The sequence below is a fragment of the Branchiostoma belcheri genome, unplaced genomic scaffold (genome assembly GCF_001625305.1).
Source record: "Branchiostoma belcheri isolate BF01 breed outbred unplaced genomic scaffold, Haploidv18h27 scaffold43, whole genome shotgun sequence".
Lineage (NCBI taxonomy): Eukaryota > Metazoa > Chordata > Leptocardii > Amphioxiformes > Branchiostomatidae > Branchiostoma > Branchiostoma belcheri.
In genome coordinates this window covers 89,889-111,250 of record NW_017804054.1, presented here as the reverse complement: position 1 = coordinate 111,250, position 21,362 = coordinate 89,889, and the positions used below count along the sequence as shown (strand labels likewise).

Here is a 21,362-nt window from a genome sequence, read left to right as displayed (position 1 = left end):
GGTTTGAAAGGCCTCAGGGTGTTCTTACTTGGGATTTTTGTATGCCATTCTCCTACCAGACACACAGGAGGAATCATGAGATGTTCTTACAGCCCTTCACTGATGATAACATTCAAGGCCACCTGCATGCATACATACATACATGAAGACTGAAAAATGATGACAGATGCAGTCTTCAAAATATTGGCATATAGCAACAAATAAAGAATGTCAAAATACCATGTTGTTCAGCTTTGGTTTGAGTACATGTGCATTTGATAACAGAACTTAACTTTGATTTCCTTCTACTCCTACACAGTGTGTCATTGCTGAAGGAGCTACCACATGCCAAACTCTCCAAGATAGCAGACTGCCTTGAAGTGGTAAGAAATCATTTACACCTTACAGATGGATACATTCCCTTCCTCCTCAGCACTTGCGGTGTGCCTTGAAACCCCACATGAGATCTAATCTGCTTTGATCATACCTAAGTGTGATTCCATTTAGCTGGAAACTGTTCAAAGTGTCAAACATAAAAGGTGCAATTTTCCCCATTTTCAATACAGGCATGTTTCTGGTAAAGTGGTTAAGCCTATAGGCCGCATGATAATGTGTGGTTTGCTGTAGGTCCTAAGTTATTCCAGTCATGCCCAGGCTTGTTACACACACTGGAACCTATTTACTTGATGGCAAGGTGCACTGGGTAATTGCGCACACAGGCCTCCTCTGCCCACAGTATAATGTTGCAGGCAGTAGTCTAATGGCATGACCTTCAAGATAAGTGTGGGGGTCATGCCTAAAAGTCGGGTGTGTGAAATTGCTTCAAATCTAGGAAGCTGTATTTTAGTCAGCTGTCATCAGGAAGTTCTGCGGAACTGTGACATGTTTTCATCTTCAAATTGAACAAGCCATTGTACTGTTTTATAAATCTGTTGACGACCTTTCAAGCCTATAATCCACCATCTGATTCAGGTACTACCTTAGATGGAATGGCCTTCTACCTTATCATCATATCAGGTGAAACGAAACAGTCAACAATATTTCAATTCGAACACACTATTCAAAGCTTAATCTTATTTACACCAATTTAGACTTTCCATGCTCCAAAGTACATGTATATTATCGTTAGGCCACACCAATTTAATTTCTTGGTTAACGGATTCGCCACTTCATTTTTTTCTGATTTGCAAATAAAAATAAAAATTCAGAATCAACTGCAAAATGCTCATATTTTGCCCTGAACAGTTGAAAACAGTCCTTTTCATCCTAGTTGTTACAGTTATTCCATCTTTCAATGCAATGGTATCATAAAAAGGTCAAAATTCATTGTTTAGATTTTGAACCAGCCTGGTGTGTTGGCTTCATGGCTCCCTGGTGTGTTGGCTTCATGGCTCCTATCGTACCATTTTGGGCCATAAGACGATGCCTAGGCCTGTTTTTTATTTTTATTTTTTTTTCGCCCGCCCGATCCATTATTTTTCTAGAAAAATCCGTTAACCAAGAAATTAAATTGGTGTGGCCTTAGAGAGGAAAAAAGGTCTGTTTCATCTTTAGTTACCTGCAACTGTTATATGCTATTAGGTTTGCCAGGGCTGTAATATGTGTAGAATTAACTCAGATATGATCTGACAGTGTGTGAATGCAGTTATTGCCCTGTATAAAAGGGGTCAAGGCATTCTCGATTCTCTAATAGATATGCTAGACTTCTGTATGAATAATGTTCATGTACACTGTACTCATCTCCTTCCTGATGACTTGTGAAAATGGAATCTCCCATACTTGGTACTACGTGTAGTTGTTTTTCCTTGCTTCATTAATTATTGCCTCGCAAACTAAATTGACCGCTTTATCAGTGAAAATTAAAGTGGGGTGGCATGCAAGGTGCACGTTGAAAATGAGAAAGAAAGATGGTTGAGAAATCCTCATATTGGTGTTGAAAGAGGTCAAAGTAAATGTTAAGAATAAAATTTTTCAAAGCCTTGTTATCAGAATGAAAAGGAGATTAAAAACATGAAGTCACTTATGAGATGAAATTCTAACATGAACGACAAGTGCAAGACCTCGAAAGAATTCAAAGTAGAGGCAAACATTCATCTAAAAGAGGTTAAAAAATATAACTTGCAAGAGTTTGGCTGAAGTTTAAACAAGTAAAGAAAGTTGGCAACTGAATATATTTTTACCTTAGTTTGTAGAATTGTACGAACATTCAACACCTCCCTATAGCAAAAATCACTTCAAGCCCTAAATCCAGGCCCTGGGTATGAATGAGCTTGCACACGGGTTCTGAATTGTACATTGATCTTTGCCTTATCTTGGTGCAGCTGCTTTTAAAGACCCGACTGCCTGGGGGCAAACATGCTATTTACACTTATCCTGCAGGTGGTGGGGAAATCTACAGGCTTCGTTCAGACATGTCCATCCATAATCCTCACAACTGTTCAGACTTCTGACATTTCCAGTGAAGCTACACTATCGTGATTGATGGCTGACATCCTCTCGGGAGGCGGGAGTGTGAAAAGCTTCTCGTCTTGTTGTTTGGCATTTTACGACAGTCTCATTTTTCAACATTTAACATATCCTCCAACCAGCAACATGATTGTGATCCTCAGGGCATGATTTTGTGTTAGTTTTATGAAAGCCTGCAGTAATCTGCTGATTTATAACAAGATCAGGTTATACTTCAGAGTAATTTTACATCTCAAAAAGGAGCTGAGGGTTTCTTCTTTTTGGGAAGCAAGTCAATATTAGAATCGATGCAGGCGTGAGTCTTATCCGTAAAATGAGTCGTTTATGTGGCCTGATGGGGTTGTGCCCAAACTGTCAAAGCTTTAATTGCTTAATTACTGAGGGGTAGGTGTGCCATCAATTCTCAAAATTGGTGTTCAGGTCAGTGTGCTAAATTGGTAGTTGCAGACGATATCATATATTGCTGCTCACTGACTCTTATAAGAGTAGAAAATGTACACGTCAATCATTGTAGCCATGAATGCATACAGTCTGAGCCAACAAACCTTTGCTGAAGATGTATGAAGAATTTGAATGTCAGGTATAAGGCATCGTTTTTTCACACTTCCACCATTTGTAAAATCGGTATGTGTGAAGTCTCTTCAAGTTGATGGTTTTTTTTTTCAATTTTCAAAGAACAGTTGTCTTGACCACAAAAGCCACATATATCAAGTAGACATTCCCACAAAACAAGTTGCTTTCAAAAAATCAATGTCCACAGCAAGTTGATATTGACTACCCTGTGGTAAGACAAGTTTTTGTGGCTAAATTTTCCTGAAAGCTGGTTAGATGGGAGCAGGCAGCATGGAGTTTATCAAAGTTCAACAGTTGCTGAAGTTGAGCAGACTCTCGTGCACTCGTGATCAATCCGTACTGACGGGAGTCACGATCTACTCCAGTTACAGCTTTGATATTTCTGCCTCCGCATTTCTGAAGACCCATTGAGCCTGAAATGTTCTCCCTGTAATAACAAGTTCAAAAGAAGCAGCAATCAATCCAGGAGAGGGATACTGTCCATCAGGCCAAATTGGACCTAATGACAGGAAGAAGTAAAAGCTGGTAGAAAGCTGAACCATTGCAACAGACATAATTGGACAAATTGCAGATTTTCTAAGCGTGCCTACCATACTTGACAATGTGTTTTATCTCTGAACTGTTCAGTGGTCTACGAGTAAGAGGCCGTAGAGAACATAGGATGTCTCCAAACAACCTTGTACAACACTAGCCCAGCTTTTGAACCCGCACTATGGGGTAAATGTGCACACGTTAAAGATTCCCAGAGTTTTCATTAAGAATTCAAAATATCACCTTGTGCATGTCAAGTTACTTCAAATCAAATGTAGAAATGCAGCACAGAACCAATTTGGTTCAGAATACATACAACTGGAATTGACTGCAATTGTAGCTCTTCAGGACGGAGATCCCAAAGTGTTGGTCCTGTGTTTGAGGAGAGTACTACATGAAAGAACCCAGCACATTTCCCAGAAGTGGGGACTATGCCCCCATAAGTGCTGGCCCAAACCTTTCCATTTCCTACTTTATGTGTTGTCCACTACTTCATGTTGGCATCTAAAACTACCTGAAGATGCACTTATTGGACTCTGTGGATTGCTCACGACACAACTTTCTTAATAACCACTATTTTATTACTTGCCTGTAATGTGTCCTGCAGGACTTCTACCATGAAGGAGAGTACATCATCAGAGAGGGCCAGACTGGAGATACTTTCTTCATCATTATTGAGGGCGAGGTGAGCCTGTCAATCTTCCAGGGCTCATAACACGACCCGCTTCAACTGGGGAATTCCACTTTTACCATCACGGTTTTGTCTCTAATACAGTCTCAGCTATTTCCTTGACCTGAGAAGCCCTTTGAAATGTTAATAGCTTTGCAAAGTGCTTCTCTATACAGTAACAATTTTAAGACTGAGACTTAGAATCGGAAAAGAGTAAGTAATTCCAAAATCACGGAGTGGATTGTGTTTTGATATTTTCTTGAGAGAAGACTAGTGAAGTGCAATGATGTGATTATAGTATTATTTTCAAAGTATGCCTAGAATTACAAATCAGCCATTTCTGCTGAACTTAACCTTTCTGGAACCTTATTCAGAATGCTGAATAAAGGCTCGGTGCTCCAGGTAGTGTCAGCTAAAAGAAAAATTAAAAGAACTGGCAGGCAAAACTGTTTGTTAACGGTTGTTACGATGGCGCATGATAAACTTTCAAGGATGAATTTTATTACAGTTTCAAAATTGTCACAGCAGGATCCATCAACACGCAATAACTTTTCAAATATTATGCATTTAACTGCAGATAACAACTGTGATTGATATGATGTAGTTCAGTATGATATGGACAGGTAAATCATTTGGACAGCTTTGCAGTACTATATCAATGACAGTTACCTTTTAAAGGATTGACTGTTTAGCCATGGCCGGCATGTGCTGCAAGCTTTTAAAGGTTTGACAGGTGTGAGGGCTGGCATAATTGACAAGAAGAGATTTATGGTACTTTTCATAATGTGGGAGAACGGATCCTCAAGAGTCAGACATGCTATAATTGGAACTGCACGTCGTACAATTTTCACTTAATGTCAGTATAATGCAGGGATTTTCCATTTGGCTAGATGGAGGGGGTACAACAGAATCTGATGGTAATTTTTGCTGTCATGGACTTAGATAGCAAGGTTTATCAGTAGACCAGAAGACAATTTGCTTCTCAGTTAATAGACTTAAGGCCACACCAATTTAATTTGTTCGTTCACAGATTCGCCCGCCTCATTTTTTTCTGATTTGCAAAAAAAAAACATTTTAGCCTCAACTCCAAATTTTAGAATCAACTCCAAAATGCTCATTTTTTGCCCCAACAGTTGAAGGAAGACCCTTCTCTTCTGAGTTGTTACAGCTTTTCCATCTATCAATGCATTGATTTGATTAAAAGTTTGAATTTCATTGTTTGAATTACAAACCAGCCAAGTCTGTTGACTTCTTGGCTCCTATCATGGCTATCATAGGATTTTATAGGTCTGTTTTTATTTTTTTTCGCCCTGTCGCTTTTTTCTGAAAAAATCCGAGAACCAACAAATTAAACTGGTGTGGCCTAAACATAATCTTATCAGTAGCAGACTTAAGCCTAGACATTTCTAAACTCAGCATGTTGTAACTTTTAGCACCCTAAGGGTGAAATTGAAATTACTCTTTATTACTCTTGCAATCGCACAATGAGTAAGAGACACATCGACAAGCCAGCATCAATTTAAGTGATATCAGACAGCTATAAATTGTAAAAACCTGCCAAAAACAACCAACAAAAAATATGTGCATTGCAGTATCTTTGATTTTACTATTAGTAAGAAAAAAATAGGTTTGAATTCTTTTTATGGTGTAAAAGGAAGAAATCATATACCACTACTCATGATTAAGATTCTGCTAATCATGTTATAGAAGAAAGGATGCATTCATGCGTTAAATTAAACCTAGTACACAATTACCTGGATGGCATGTTGTTAGAACTGTGAGGTGTAGCAACCCGGTTGCTGGTGACAATTGTTAATGGATGAGTCTCCTTTAATCAATTGTTGTTACAGGTTAAGGTGACCCAGAAAATAGAAGGTGTAGAGGAGCCAAAAGTGATCAAAACACTCAGCCGGGGAGAGACGTTTGGAGAGAAAGCACTTCTCAGGTTATCTCAACTTCTTGTTCTTTTCTTTTTGTCACCTTCAGTGATCTTCTAATTTCTGATTTTGTATCAATGTCAGCGAATGGACCATTAGCAAGTTTTCAAAGAAAAGCTGCTTTCAGTTTAAGGCATTCGCACTGTTTGGTAACCATTGTACAGAAAGTCCACCAGTCATGTAACCATGTCTTTTGCAGGATATTGTACTGATTGCTTTATACTATTTTTTCTACAGTGAAGACAAAAGAACAGCGAATGTCATTGCTGTTGGAGGGGTGAAATGTCTCACACTGGACAGAGTGTAAGTTATATTATAATATCATTATATCTATAGTAATATCTATTCTCTCTTTGTTTGACCGTTAAATATCACTGCTCTCTCTACTGTAATAACATTGTACAGGAGAATGATAATAACTGTTGCATTATAGTTATTTTATGTACCAAAACTGAAACAGTTGTAACGCATAATATTTATCTATTTCACCTATCTTAACAGAGCCTTCAACCAACTGATTGGTCCCCTGAATGAGATTAAGAAAGTGGATGAACAGTACAGTCTTGAAGACGAGAACAGAGGAGCAGCCAGGTATGTCTTAAGGACCCAAGGAATCAAAACTGGATTAGAATTTATTGTTTCTTTTGTGCATTCTGCGTTTACTGGTAGTCATGCTTCTTGTTGTGTTACTGTAGTGTTGCATGAGTTTTCTTAGTTGTGCATTAGAGCTGTGTTTAGCTATATGTTTAGCTGTGCAAGAACATTAAAGGACAAATACAGTAATTTCATTTTTGTTGTCTTTTAACCCAAAATCTTATTTGCAAAATGTGATTCACTGGTTTCTACCAGTCCCGCACACAAAGGGGTGATATTTGACCCAAATCCATGTTCACGTTTGATGACTGCCTATTCCACCAGGAGGCTGTGGTGACGTCATGGGTCCCAAAAATGAAATTACTGTATTTGTCCTTTAATCAAGTACAAAAAATTAAGTATTTAGTGTTTATGTCTGCAAGGTGAATTAAATTGCAGTAATTTTATTGCTACAGTCTTTAGCCACTTCTTCCATATAATTTTCCAAGATTGTTTTATCCCAATGTAGCACTAATGTAGAATTCAAACTATTATTTTGCATGCCTGCTGTGGTGAATAATAATTTCATTCCATTGTGTGATGTACATACATGTATTTGTATCATATTGATGATGATCAGAATGCAATAAGATTGTTATTTTATAATGTTGTCTAATAAGGTACAATCATCCTGGATCTTATTATAATTATCCATTAATTACTTAATCATTAATCATGCTCACATTCCCCACATTCACATGTCACTATGATTAGTGTACAATCATTCAAACCAATCCATACATCACAGTTATATAAAGGCACTGGTCATAAATCTCTGTCTTAACAGATGATTCCTTCACTCCACAAGAAGACTGTTTGATTTCCTTCAGGATCAAATCTCAGCTGATAAATCTTAGCGCAATAATTGCAACATTACAGCATGGTGAAGTGCAAATTTCTGACTAATTACAGACTAATCAAGTCCCGATCACCAACCAATCAAATGAGCCAATCAGTTGAAGGCATACGTGTACAAGATTCTGTTCTGGACACATTTGGCAAGATTATTGGTTGTTATGTGTGTAGAATACTGCAGAAACGTGGCAGTAGAGATATCAAGTCCAGCACCTCCTCCAAGGACAGTCAGTAAGTACCATGATCCCCCAAGATTCATCTCAAAAGTTCATGGTTTTGAAGAAACAAACTTCTTTCATCAATCCTAAGTGTGTTTCCTCACTAGTCCCACCCAATCCCTAGTTTTTGTTGTTTATGGTTGTCAGTACATTTTGTTTGTTTTCCCTGTCCATCACCTGAAAGAATTTGTTTGTTTCAATCATGAACTTTTGAAATGATCCAAGGCAAGTCACCTGTGCGAACTGCAACTAACTGTGTGGTCATTGTAATTAAATCTAACACATCTCCTCGCAAAAATAACAGGTACAATGTATCTTTGTTTCTAAGAATTGGTAACATAATTTCTGCAAGCACTTTATAAAACCCATACTACGTGTCTCTAATGCAACAGCACACCATACTAAAACTTTGAAAGCGCTGCGCTTTGTCTTTTAACTGGGATATTTTCTTTATTGTGTTCCTAATGGTAACATACGTTTTGCAAACACTGTTATTGAAGCTTATCTAGTGTTTCCTTCATACAGATTTGATACAATTAATTGTGAAATTGTAAATTTCTAAATCAGATCCAAGAGCACCCACCTAAAATTTGACACAAAGACCCTCTTAGATTGTTCTCTCAGTGCAAAACACATTGCACTATCAAGCAAAGTCAAGAAAACACAATTTTTTTAGATCTAGACCTGGAATAACCCTAGGCAACTGCTGCAGACCCGTTCACATTGACTAACTAAGTATTGGTGGCTTCCAGGACAAGTGTTCCATCCTCAAGCGACCAAGTGAACGGACCTGCCGAGGACATGCTGCTGTACGCCAAGGTCCCGCTGGACGATCTAGACGTCGTGGCCACTCTGGGAGTTGGAGGCTTCGGGAGGGTGGAACTGGTAACATGCAGACATTTTAATCCTTACTGTTTCTGTCTGTGTCTATAGACTCTCTCTATATATATCTAACTAGAGGTCGGAGATCTCATGTCTTCGTCAGAGGTACATTGTTCTAGAGAAATGAACATGTGTATTCTTTACTCTTTTTAATAATCAATTTGGTCTAAAGAACAAAAGAATCTCTGTACTCTTTTTATGGTACAGAACACCCTGAAATGGTTTGCCGCAGATTATACAGATGCATCGTCACCCGTGTTAGCCCCCCCCCCCACGTTGTTTTTTTTTGGATTTTGGACTTTTACTGGAAAAAAACTTTCAAGAAATTCTTACTGTGTTGAAAGTGTCACAACAGTGTCGCAAAATATAATAAGAGAAGATCTTATAAAGGAAAGAATCAGAACAGGGCGACTACTGCTGTTTATGACAAATAGAAGACTTTAAATTAAATTTAATGTCTCCAGTGGACGTCATCCATTGCAATTACTTGGTGTGGCCGTAGAAAATAACCTGACACATGTCCAACCTATCCTCCCCCTGCTGAAGTTATTATAGTACAATCCCTTAATATAACGTCATTTGATCCCATCCCATTATGGGGTTCCCGGCTATATCCAGCTGTCGGCTGTCTCCAAGCAGATGTTGGTGGGGGATTTCTAAACACAAAAGGTCCGCTACAGTGACAACGGAACCCCCCACGAAGCCCATTAACGAACTTAACCTTGGTCTCAACAATAGTAAGTTGCCTACAAAAAATTATAAACATCAATGTACATATACTCGAGTTATTTTGCTAACAAGCCACAAACACAAAAGGTGCACTAACGTGACGCACGGACCCCCCACGAAGCCGAAACTTGCACTTGACTTCGGCCTTAACAACGGTAATCTGCCTGCCAAAAATCATGGACGTCGAATCATGCCTGTCAGAGCTATATCGCTAAATCCGCAGTCCCCACAATGCGGCGAGACAATTTCATAGTCCTTCTGACAAAGACAATTATGTTTACTGAAGGAAAACATGTTGTTTTTGCTCTGTTTCATCTTCCTCTTCTTCTCCAAACATATAAGGTCAACAACGTCTGTCACCATGTAATGTTGGGTTACATCATGTTGCAATTTTATAGCAGGAGGGATTTAGACTCCTGTCACCATATATATGAATGTGTTTGTGTAAAAATTAACACATATCCGAAGGTATACATTATGCATTTGCTTTGCAAATGTTACCAAGTTTCTACTGTATCAGTCTATCATTCTGTATTGCCCTCTTTCTCTCTATTTTTCTCTGCCTTCATTTTGCGTCTGACTATTTAGACAAATTTTGAAGATGAATTGTTTATCATCGATGTCCCATCCCATGCTAGGTGAAGTGGCAGGACAAGTCCTTTGCTCTGAAGTGCCTTAAGAAGAAACACATTGTCAACACCAGACAACAGGAGCACATCTACTCTGAGAAGGCCATTATGATGTCCTGTAACTCTCCCTTCATCATCAAGTAAGTCCTACCTGTCTAGCATGCCTCAGGTAGCAATGAATGGAATACCTTTTTCTATTACCTAGTTGCTGAGGTTCTTCAGTTTGGACATATTTTAAGACTGAATACAAGGAATCTGCAGCAACAACTGGAAGATTATCCTTTTTTGGCTAAAAGACATCAAAATAAATAATAAGAGAACTATCATCATTAACTTGTGTCAATGACAAGGGAGTGGGTTTGAGTTGCTTTGCTTTATCTAAGCCAATGATTATGATAATACCCCTCCCCCTGACTTCTCACCTGCAGGTTGTACAAGACGTTTAAGGACAAGAGGTATGTGTACATGATGATGGAGCCATGTCTGGGTGGAGAACTGTGGACCATACTGAGAGACAGGTGTGTGTATAGTATAAACTAGACAAATTACTCATGCCCCCTGCTGATAACACAGCTAACTGCACTGCCCAGTGATTTGTTTATCAGTCTTATATGTTTGTAGATATGATGAAATATGCTACTGTGCATTGTGGGACATAATGTTATTGTACACTGTACATCTGATCACATATTGTGTTTTTTTTTGTCTTGTAACTAACTGAATCTATTTTGTGTCCAGAGGTTCGTTTGATGACCACACCACTAGGTTCTGTACAGCCTGTGTGGTCCAAGCCTTCACATACCTGCACGGTAGAGGGATCATCTACAGGGACCTAAAACCTGAGAACCTGCTACTGGACCAGAGGGGATACGTCAAACTGGTAAGGGACAAGGATACAGGGATTTTCTTCTTAAACAACCGGTATTGTTTCTCACCAGCTTAAATTTCGATGTCTATCAGGCACCTTCCTCAGAGTGTCTGAGTGTTAAAGTCCTCATTGAACGATTTAGAATTAATGTTCACTCTGGTTCTCGTGTTCTAGTGTGACTTTGGCTTTGCCAAGAAGATCGGTTTTGGTCACAAGACGTGGACGTTCTGCGGCACACCTGAGTACGTCGCACCTGAGATCATCCTGAACAAGGGACACGACTACTCCGCAGACGTCTGGTCTCTCGGCATCCTTATGTTCGAGCTGCTGACTGGGACGTAAGCAACATGCTGGGCTTTGATTAGAGAACTCTGCTTGTATCATCATTTCTACATTTGATGATGTTGAATGTTTGGTGTACTTTCAGATTTCAAGTGCTTTGACTTGTATCCCACAGGCCACCGTTTTCTGGCTCAGACCCCATGAAGACCTACAACCTGATCCTGAAGGGTATAGATGCTGTGGAGTTTCCCAGAAAGATCGGCAAAAACGCTAACAATCTCATCAAGAAGCTATGCAAGTATGTGAAAATGAATGTCAAAAGTTTTATGTTTTTATGGAGTGAAGCTAACATTTCATATGGATTTAAAAGTGAAAGACTTATTTGATGAAGAAGAATTGAATGTGAAATGTATGACATACTTATAGAATGTACATTACATTATATGTTGTGTGTCAGCTTAACTTTAATAAGAATCTTCATAAACAATACATAGCAAAGACTGGATATACATACATTGTCACTGTGCTTTACATAAACCATGTGAGCTTTAGTTGGCAATTATTAGTTAACTGATGGATATTTGTTATTACTTGCCAGAGAGAACCCATCAGAGAGATTGGGCTATCAGAAGAATGGAATGAATGACATCAAGAAGCACAAGTAAGTACATGTACCATATTACAGCAATGAGTGGACATGTCCTTGGTGCTGAAGCAGGTCCTATCAAGTGATTCACCCCTTTTAGGGACTTTTGGAGGTCGCGAAACATTAAGTCGCCAGTAAGTACCATATTACAGCAATGAGTGGACATGTCCTTGGTGCTGAAACATGGATCCAATCAAGTGATTAAAGGCATCCAATGTGATTTTAGGGTGGAAAAAATGGATTTTCAATCTCCATTTTATGGCCATTGTTTGTAGTAAGTTGAATGAATCCTATTTCATGGTATACTGATATCTGTGAGGCAGAAATGTGATGTGTTGTAGGCTGGTTCTAGCAATTTATGGGTGATGCCCAAAAAATTAAGAGAGGCATCATGTAGCTTGTTTTGGGGCTATTTCAAATGCTGCTTCAAGTATGAAATTATGATCAAAATGACAGGAAATGTCAATATTAGACAGATTTCCTTGTCCAGAATATTTTTTTTGTTGTTGTTTTGCCGCACTGAAATTGCATTGGGTGCCGTGAAGGGCTTTTTGGAGATCAGTGAAGGGCTTTTTGGAGATCAGGAACCATTAATTTGCCAGAATCTACAATGTATTACATGCACCTTCCTACTTGGTGCAACATACATGTACAGGTCCTACAAGCAGAAGTAAATGTATTAGGTGATGCACTGTATAACATAGGTTTTTATATTGAATGTAATGTTGTAATTATTAAATAGAATTTGTTTTTCGTAGGTGGTTCCAGGGATTTGACTGGGATGGACTCACAACACAGTCAACACAACCTCCCATTGTTCCAAAGGTAAAGTTTAACTAAGGCCACACCAATTTAATTTCTTGGTTCTCGGATTCGCCTCTTCATTTTTTTCTGATTTGCAAAAAAAAAAAAAGATTCTGGTTCAGAATCAACTAAAAAATGCTCATATTTTGCTCCCAACAGTTGAGGAAAGTCCTTTTAGTTCTTACAGTTTTTCAATCTTTTAATGCAGTGGTTTGGTTAAAAGTTCAAAATTCATTGTTTCAAATTTTATCCCAGCCTTTTGTGTTGACTTCATGGCCCCAATCGAAGCATTTGGGACTATAATAGGATGCCTAGGCCTGTTTTTATTTTTATTTTTTTTCGCCCTGTCGCTTCATATTTTTTCTGAAAAAATCCGAGAACCAACAAATTAAATTGGTGTGGCCTAAGTAGTAAACTGGTTTCCCCCTACAAAAAACTATTGTCTTAAAAACTAATAATTCATTGAAAACCTCTCGTTCTATATGTTAAAAAATAATTGTGTTATTGTCACCTCATAGTATTTCACTTTTTTTGTTCATTTTACAGGTGCGTGGACCACAAGACACAAGTAACTTTGATAAATATTCCCGTGAGACTGACATCCCACCAGAGGAGACCTCAGGCTGGGACACCGACTTCTAGAAACAACAACGTGGCCTGATTTTTGTATCAAAAGGCTCAAGCAATGTGTCAAATCTTTAACCCTCACAGTATTCACACCAATCTAATTTATTGAAACTTTTCAAGAAATTAAAAGGGTCAAAATATATAAAAGAATGAACAAAATAGATAGATAAGAAAAATGAATTAGAGAAAACAATAACCAAGAAATCAAATTGGTGTGGCCTAAAGGAGATGAAATATGCTCATTGGCTTGTGACAATGAAAGAGTTCATTTTTACCAATGTGCATCAAGAGTTAGATGTGCATGATTGTTGCCAATATCAGTGAAGGTAAACATATCACAGATGTATATATGTACAGTAAACCCAAAGAGAGATTTGTATATTCAGATACATTTCAGTAGTGAACGTGCCATGATTTCATGTCGTGAGTTGTTGAAAGTAAATACATATGTTGGCAAGGATATCATGCTAAGATACACTTTGTGCCATACGCTTGAGTCAGTTCATCTGAGCTGGCCTGTACATGTAACCTTAAAATGATGAAAGGTTATAACTAGATATGGACTTCTTTTGGTTTATTTTGGGACACTTCGACAAACTAACTTGTTTCTAAGACAAATTTAAAACCTGTAGCTAATGAACTGTGATCTCTATCTAGGAGTAGGAGTGACTCTACATTAAAGGTGTCAATCCTGCTAGGCTGGAATGAAATGTTTTCCTTTTAATTAGTTTTCAGCATTGTCTGCGTCCACTTATGCCAATGTCTAAAAAGAGGTTTATACATTTTATATTCCAATGTCAGTAGACATACAATGTACAATCTAAATGTAGTCTTACGTGTTAGTATAACAATTACTCCAGTGATTATATGGGGACTTGACACAACAAAAGTTCAGAAACTGTCAAACTGCCATCTTACTATAGTCAGGTATTGTATCATACCAGTAAAAACAACAAGTCAAGTCTCACCATAGATGCAAGATCTCTTTAATAATAATAGATACTTGGACAGAAAGATTAATTTTTATTATTCAAGTAATAGGCTACATGTATATGTATATGTACAGTTCATGGGATTATGAGTATATGTATTAGGAAGGGCTCAATTTGCTTATGGCTCGATCATGACATGGAATAAATATTTTAAAAACTAACTTCATGTGCATGTAACAGTAGTTTCACACTGGTCAGCCATATCATGCCAGACATATGCCACAATGATACATATTTTCTAAATGTATATAGATATTTGAAATGTTTGGGTATTTTTCTTTTAATATGGTGAATGGACGTACAAAATGAAGGAAACTGAAATTTCTTTAATTTATAGATATCCCTCTTTACATCATTCTACCGTTTCAAAATTCTTAATTTAAGTTACGCCTAACCTCCTTTGTGATGTTGCTTACTTTATGAGCACCAAATGTTTAATATTTCTCTGAGAAATTTGGTGAAAAAAGAAAAATAAGTAGGTTAACATTTTGCACTTGATAATAACTGAAATTCATTCAACATGTGTATGACTTCGCCACCACATATGCAACCCATATGTTTCATAGCCAGAACTTTTGACATAACATACGATAGGATCTATCAGTGCCAATGGCAAATAGTCAACCACCTTTATAAGTTGTTTTTGAAGTTGATATGATTAGACATTTATAGATAATTATCAATGTTTGTGAAACACGTGGTCAATTTCTGTAAGAGATTACAGGAAGAGGTGTGATTTGTATATCGGTACACATTCTTTGTTTTAATGCATCATATCCATGTGTGTAGAAAAACTTGCTAGACTTGTTATCTGTCTGTTTTCAAAAGTGCATTTTGAGCACTTTTGACACACATTTTTCAGGTCTGTGGTGGCTAAAATTACGCATGAAATGGGGATGCGGAGAAGATGTGTTGTTATACAAAACTTTGTGGCAATATCATTTGGTGAAAGCTACTTGGTTGTTGAAATAATTGTTCTGAGGTCTGCCATGTGTTTACAACTGAACTGAAAGCATTTTATGTCAAAAAATGTTCAAATGAAATATTAAGATTGTGAGAATACGGCAAATCCTTACAAAGTTCAAGGTATATTTTTCCTAGTAACTTTTCTTAGCCCGTTTAGCCTCCGATCTTTCACAGTGCATCATTCTGTAAAAATGTCACATCAAACCTCCATTCCGAGATATTACAATTCTGCTACAGTTTATGGTGCCAAAAACACACACAATGAAAATATTGTGCTCGAGTTTACCCATACATATCCAAGGATAGTATCCGCAGATGAAACAGCTGTTGTCAATGTGACGTGGTTCTTCATTTATAATGTTCACACAATAAAGACAATTTCTTTCAAGCATGATGTCCACTTTCTTGATAATACCTTGTTGTTATGTTGCATGAGAGACAAAAATAGCAGGACGACCATTTTTATCATGATTGTATACTCCTGAGTCTAGCTGCCATAATTTGGCATTAACGTTAGGCTACGAAAAGGCTAACTACAAAACAACGGCAGCAAATACTTTCAGTGACACTTTGTATTAACGACCTGGTTTTGTCCATAACGTTACGTTGTTTGAAATGATATTTCAAAGTTGCATATATGCTTTTAAACTGTAATGTTCGCTGAGGACTTAATGGTAAGTTTAACGAGTAGAAAAGTATCCCCGTCATTTATATAATGACTCAACGCAACGACGTCGGTAGCTTCTTGAAAAGCTTTACACCATCCTGACTTACATAAGAAACGAACATACATGTACATGTATTGCGTTTCACTGCCGTCAGCTAACAACAAAGACAAATGACCTTTGACCTTCCGCAGGTAACAGTTACTCACCTGTATGACGCAGGTAACAATTTCACCTTCTTAACACCTGTTGATCATCCCTCTAGAGACAAGACTGACCACTACACAGGGGCTGAGAGGCTACTGAAAAGACCATGGCGTCCCCTGGACCGTTGTTAGTGCTGGTGATGCTGGCATGCTGTTGGTCAGAGGCGCACACTTCTACGTTGTCCCGTGGGTCGGCCGTGGACGAGAGTTCTGGGCGGGAGTTCGTTAAGAACGGCGTAACAGGTAGATTTTTCACCCTATACTGGTAGCATTCATGGTGAAGAACACAGATTTCTAAAATTAAGAACAAATGTTCTGAATCCCAATCCATATTCCACGCCTGTAATACATTAACCTTGTATGTTAATTAAGTCAAGTTACGTACAAATGTAAGTGTAAGATATTGACGTGTTAAAGAAAACTTTTCCGACATTCAAGATACTACCTACTAAACATTTAGGGCTACTAGGCTCCTTTAAAACGTTTCACTGAGATCGGTAGATCCTCTTTGGTCAATGTATCATCTTGTAAAACATGATTAAACACAGTGACGAGTCTGAACACTAATTGTACAGTAGCTGGCTTAACCTGTACACGTATGACGTAATCTATTGTTTGCTCTTATGTACATGGCCCCTTATGTACACAAAACGATATTAGCCCAGGTGAATAAGTAGACTAGTTTTGTTCCAAAAGGCTCTCGTTTTATATTGGGTCCATCCGAACACTTATGAGAACTTCTTGATTAGTTCTTGGAGCTTTAACTTACATGAGTTTATTTCTCCTTCTATACAGGAGGTACTGACGCGCCCAAAACATCTACGATATTTCCTGACGAGGCCACTCCGTCCCACTTCTTGGGGACATCGTCGTCAAAACCCAATGCGACAGTGGGTGGCACGACATCCGGTACACCGCCAAATGCAACGGATGTTCACACTATACCACCCAATACAACCCATGTTCACACTACACCAAATGCAACTGAAGTCTACACTACTGCACCTATTACAACCCACGTCCACACTACACCGACAAATACAACATATGTTTACACTACAACCCACGTCCACACTACACCACCAAATGCAACCAATGTCTATACTACTGCACCGAATACAACCGACGTTCACACTACATCACCAAATACAACTCACGTTTACACTACTCCATCCAATACAACCCATGCTTACACTACACCAAATGTAACCGACATCTACACCACTTCACCCAATACAACTCATATTCACACTACACCACCATATACGACGCTACCCAATACTACATCTTCAGTGAAAACCACACGGATTCACACCACTTCATCAGCTAATACCACAGCGCCTCCCACTACCAACATTCACACAACCTTGCACGTCCCTACCACGACTGTCCCAGGACCCATATCCGGAACGTGGTACGTCAATCAGTCAGGAGAACCCTGTCTCATCCTACAAGCCGCCATCACAATCAACATCACGTACTCCACATCTCCATCCACCGCCTCAGCCGTCCTGGTCAGTCTGCCCCAGTCTGCCGAGTCAAGCGGTAACTGTGGACCGAACACTTCTCACATAACACTTGGACTACAGAGTGGCCACTTCAACTTGACTTTTACCTTCGGCGCCAACGTAACCGTCAATGGTCTGAAAAACGCGTTCATGTTGTCTCAAGTCAACCTCGGGTACGTTTTGGATAAGAACATGTTTCCCGACTCTGTCGCCGACAAACCCGTCCTTGTTCAGTACTCTAATTTTTCCAACGCGCATCTTTCGGCCTCGATGGGCTCGTCCTTAAAATGCGATGCAGAACAGTCCTTCAGCCTTGACCGTAATCACGTGCTAAGCATTAGCCATGTCCAAGTTCAGCCGTTTTCTGTGCAGGACGGAAAGTTCAGCAAAGCAGAGACATGTCCGGAGGATGGCGACAAGGGTTCGCACTACAACTTGGGCGTGGCGGTCGCTCTTTGTGTGACAGTCCCGGTCATCTTCATGGCCGTCTTTATCGGGTGGCATTACTTCTGCGTCATGAGAAAAAGAGGAGGGGGAAAAGCTTACAGCGCACTGATATAGTAGGACTGATATAATAGATAACCTGATAGGCGTGCTTAACAAGGTCAATGTTGTAGATGTACAAACTTTAAGATCTTCGTGCCATTTAGGAACGCGATTTGAGGCTGGCAGGACTAGTACAGATAACCTGTGGAACATTCTTGTAGGTATTGCTGACTCGCAAAAGAACAACAAAGTTTTAACATCTTATATACATTTCAGTCAATACATTATGTTAATTGTTCAATAAAAAAAACTATTCTTGAATTCCTTTTTTTATATAATAAACTTGAGGGCGATTTCATATGGACCAGCTCGAACGCAATTCCTCTGAATAAACTGTTACAAACTGACCTGATTAGCTATGGTCTTGTAAAATACGTGCACCCTGACTGTAACACAATCTACAGTTCAACCAATGAGAGAATGGAAATTTTCGGTTCGACCAATGAGAGATGGCTACATGTCCGTCTGATATTTGCAATTTTCTATTATCATTTCACATTTCTAAGTCATACTGGTTGGTGGGAGGGGCTTTTGGATCGGTCTGGAAAACAATAAGGGCCACATATGAAATATCAGTCGACTCGATTGCGACTTGCGTACCTGTTACAACCATTGCAAAATAAGCACCGATCAGAGCGCTCGTTTCACACAACGTTACTATCAATTGAAATAAAAGATCAAAGAAATATCTTGTTGAAGTTAAATTATACGTTTGCAATTGCCTGCATGCTGCATGTCTATTACGCTATATCTAATAAAATTTTGACTTAATTGAGAAATATGCAAATCCTGGTGATTCATGAACAGGTGGTAGGACCACGCCGCTCAGTGCAAGATGGCGGCGTGTGCGTTTGGAAGGGGCAGAACTTGGTGGTTAAAATTCGCCTTGAAAGACGCTCTACGACCGTTTTAGGTGGTGAGTTCTAGTTAACATTGTCCACTATATTCTCGTGACTATTCTAAGTGAAAACATTGGAATGAAATGAAGAAAAAACACGGAATAACAAGCGTTTAATTCTGCACTAACAAAACAGCCGCTGGAGGGAACTTAGACTCCAAGCAGATGTGTTGGCTTTGGCTTATTTTTGGCTATTGCATCGGGCTTTCTTTTTTGTACCAGCCAAAAAGTGTTTCGAAGTCAATTTACTTGGTAGCGCTATTAGACTGCACTTGCACGGGAGGTAAAACTAATCCAAGACGGCCATGCCTTCGAGTAGCAGAGATATCAACGAAGGATTGAGGTGTTCAAAAACTAGTTTTTCCCTAGAACTATGGTAGAGTGGAACTTTAATATTGCCACCAAGTACAGCAGGGGCATCATCATTAGCAATGTTGACAGTTAGATAAGTAAAAAGGCTTGGTGACTAACATGTCGTTCAGTGTAATAATATTAGCCAGTTGCCGCCTAGCCACGTGCATGCGAAGCTGGTGTGTTACGCCGCTCAGGGGCGGTTATTCCGGCTATACAGAAGATAGATAACAGTTACAGAAAACCTGAGCTGATGTAACCTCCTTCGCAGACTTGTAGGTCTTGTAGGGTGCGGCGCGGCGCTAAATTTTTTTCGGTGAGCGACGGGAGTTATGCCGCGGAGGGACGATTTTGCCGCCGAGGGAGTTTTGCCGGGAGAGACGGTTTCGCCACCCAACAAGTCTGCGAAGGAGGCTATACTGCCTGTCTTCTTCTTAGATACTATGACTGTGACAGGTAAACAGTTATTAAAGTGTTATACCCCGTAACACAGTGGTCAGGTACTGAGGTAGGTACAACATTCACATTCAATTTGGCTCTGGTGTACAAAGTTGACTTTCCTCTGGTGTACAAAGTTGGCCTTCCTAGAACAAGAGGTATTGCTACTTTTAAATGAAGTTAAGTTATTCTGATGAAATTGAAGTATAATTATATTGTTTTTTTGTGTCCGTGCCTGTATGTGCTTAGTTTATTCACCAGTCTGATTTGATTTGCAGAAGCACAAAATCTCAGATGCAGTTTACTCATGTTACGAAAACTATTCACAATCACCATGGCATTGGCAAGTATGTCTCTGTGCCAAGCTATGTTCATCTTTTTGTGAATGTTTGTAACAAGATTCATTCTTTACATTTATCTACACTGCATGATTGTACTGTTTGTGATCAGCTAGGTTACATGTATTTTGATTGTTCTATGCATTATACACAATTATGTGATATGCCACTGTGTTACTCATCATAATTATGGATAATTAAATTAAGAGCTGTTGTTTTCCATGTTCTGAGAAGTTTGTTCTCGTCATGATGTTCTAGGTGTGCCTTTTTAATGTTCTGTCAATCTGAGCTGTGTTTCAAGTTTGTTGAACTCGGATGTTTGACATGCATTTCTACTGTCTTATGTAGGACTACATGTGACGGGTTCATGTGTTACTGTATTGACTATTGAGTGTACAAATGTATTTACATGCCATTGGGTTTTTTTTTGCCTTATCAGATGAAGCATTAGTTTGTTGGCTATAGTATGATAGTATGTTTTTGTAGTCTGTTTGAATTTTTTAATGACTGTTCTGTCAACATGAGATGTGTGCCAACTTGTCAAATGAATTGTATTATTTGATATGTGAGATGTATTTTAATGTGATTGTTGTTTGGTCATGATATTCTATATCCACTTTCAACTGACTATTATAACAGTACTGTACTTTTGCCATGCTTTTTTTTTGCCTCGCTAACGGAGTCTTGTTCCATCTGCTTTTGTCCCCAACCCATAAAAGCAGGTTTTAAAACTTTGACAAATGTGTGAATATTATTATTAATAATGTATTTTATCTTATCATATGGCCCACATATGAATGACAGTTTGATTGTGATTATTGCTGATGTATGCATGTTTGGAATATGTTTTTTTCTGAATGAGTTTCCTTTTGTACCATAGGTTGTGGGAAGCTGATGCTGTATACCTGGTCATATTCCAGGAGGACCTGTCTGTATTCCTGGAGGACTCATCTGTTTCTGAGGGTCCTCAACTCTGAGGGTCATCTACTTATGATCTTCAAGACAAGAGAACATCGGACTTGACTGTGAGTTGACTTTCACTTCTAGAACTCTTTGGGGATCTGCATGCTGCAAGGCGTAATCAGCTGTTTGCACAATTAAACTTTTGTGTAATGTTAATTGGAT

General features: G+C 38.8%; 2 protein-coding genes across 8 annotated transcripts in view; both read left to right on the top strand.

The window, feature by feature from the left end:
• LOC109478278 (cGMP-dependent protein kinase 1-like) overlaps window positions 1-14,787 on the top strand; it is a 48,254-nt gene extending 33,467 nt beyond the window's left edge. For 4 of the 6 annotated variants that reach the window (XM_019779738.1, XM_019779739.1, XM_019779740.1 and 1 more), the window contains 15 exons: window positions 299-362; window positions 4,157-4,234; window positions 6,070-6,164; window positions 6,394-6,459; window positions 6,658-6,747; window positions 7,702-7,875; window positions 8,615-8,747; window positions 10,112-10,242; window positions 10,531-10,620; window positions 10,841-10,982; window positions 11,145-11,308; window positions 11,428-11,550; window positions 11,851-11,913; window positions 12,657-12,723; window positions 13,249-14,787. In XM_019779738.1, the coding sequence (XP_019635297.1) occupies window positions 299-362; window positions 4,157-4,234; window positions 6,070-6,164; window positions 6,394-6,459; window positions 6,658-6,747; window positions 7,702-7,875; window positions 8,615-8,747; window positions 10,112-10,242; window positions 10,531-10,620; window positions 10,841-10,982; window positions 11,145-11,308; window positions 11,428-11,550; window positions 11,851-11,913; window positions 12,657-12,723; window positions 13,249-13,344 (1,576 nt within the window). In that variant the 3' untranslated portion in view covers window positions 13,345-14,787. The remainder of the gene's footprint in view (window positions 1-298; window positions 363-4,156; window positions 4,235-6,069; window positions 6,165-6,393; window positions 6,460-6,657; window positions 6,748-7,701; window positions 7,876-8,614; window positions 8,748-10,111; window positions 10,243-10,530; window positions 10,621-10,840; window positions 10,983-11,144; window positions 11,309-11,427; window positions 11,551-11,850; window positions 11,914-12,656; window positions 12,724-13,248) is intronic. The other 2 variants (XM_019779741.1, XM_019779742.1) reach the window with 2 other exon arrangements.
• Window positions 14,788-16,126: 1,339 nt separating this feature from the next.
• Window positions 16,127-18,885, top strand: LOC109478283 (cell wall protein DAN4-like). 2 transcript variants are annotated; one of them, XM_019779750.1, is made up of 3 exons: window positions 16,127-16,401; window positions 16,954-17,165; window positions 17,214-18,885. In XM_019779750.1, the coding sequence occupies exons 1-3, from the start codon at window positions 16,266-16,268 to the stop codon at window positions 18,225-18,227; spliced, it is 1,362 nt and encodes a 453-aa protein (XP_019635309.1). In that variant the 5' UTR covers window positions 16,127-16,265; the 3' UTR covers window positions 18,228-18,885. The 2 variants fall into 2 exon arrangements, with proteins under 2 accessions (XP_019635309.1, XP_019635308.1); XM_019779749.1 differs by having other exon boundaries at window positions 16,954-18,882.
• The last annotated feature ends 2,477 nt before the right edge of the window (window positions 18,886-21,362 follow it).

Coding starts and splice junctions, on each gene's coding strand:
- LOC109478283 (XM_019779749.1), top strand. CDS start 16,266: ATGGCGTCCCCTGGACCGTTGTTAGTGCTGGTGATGCTGGCATGCTGT. Junction 16,402..16,953: donor CGTTAAGAACGGCGTAACAG/GTAGATTTTTCA, acceptor CCTTCTATACAG/GAGGTACTGACGCGCCCAAA.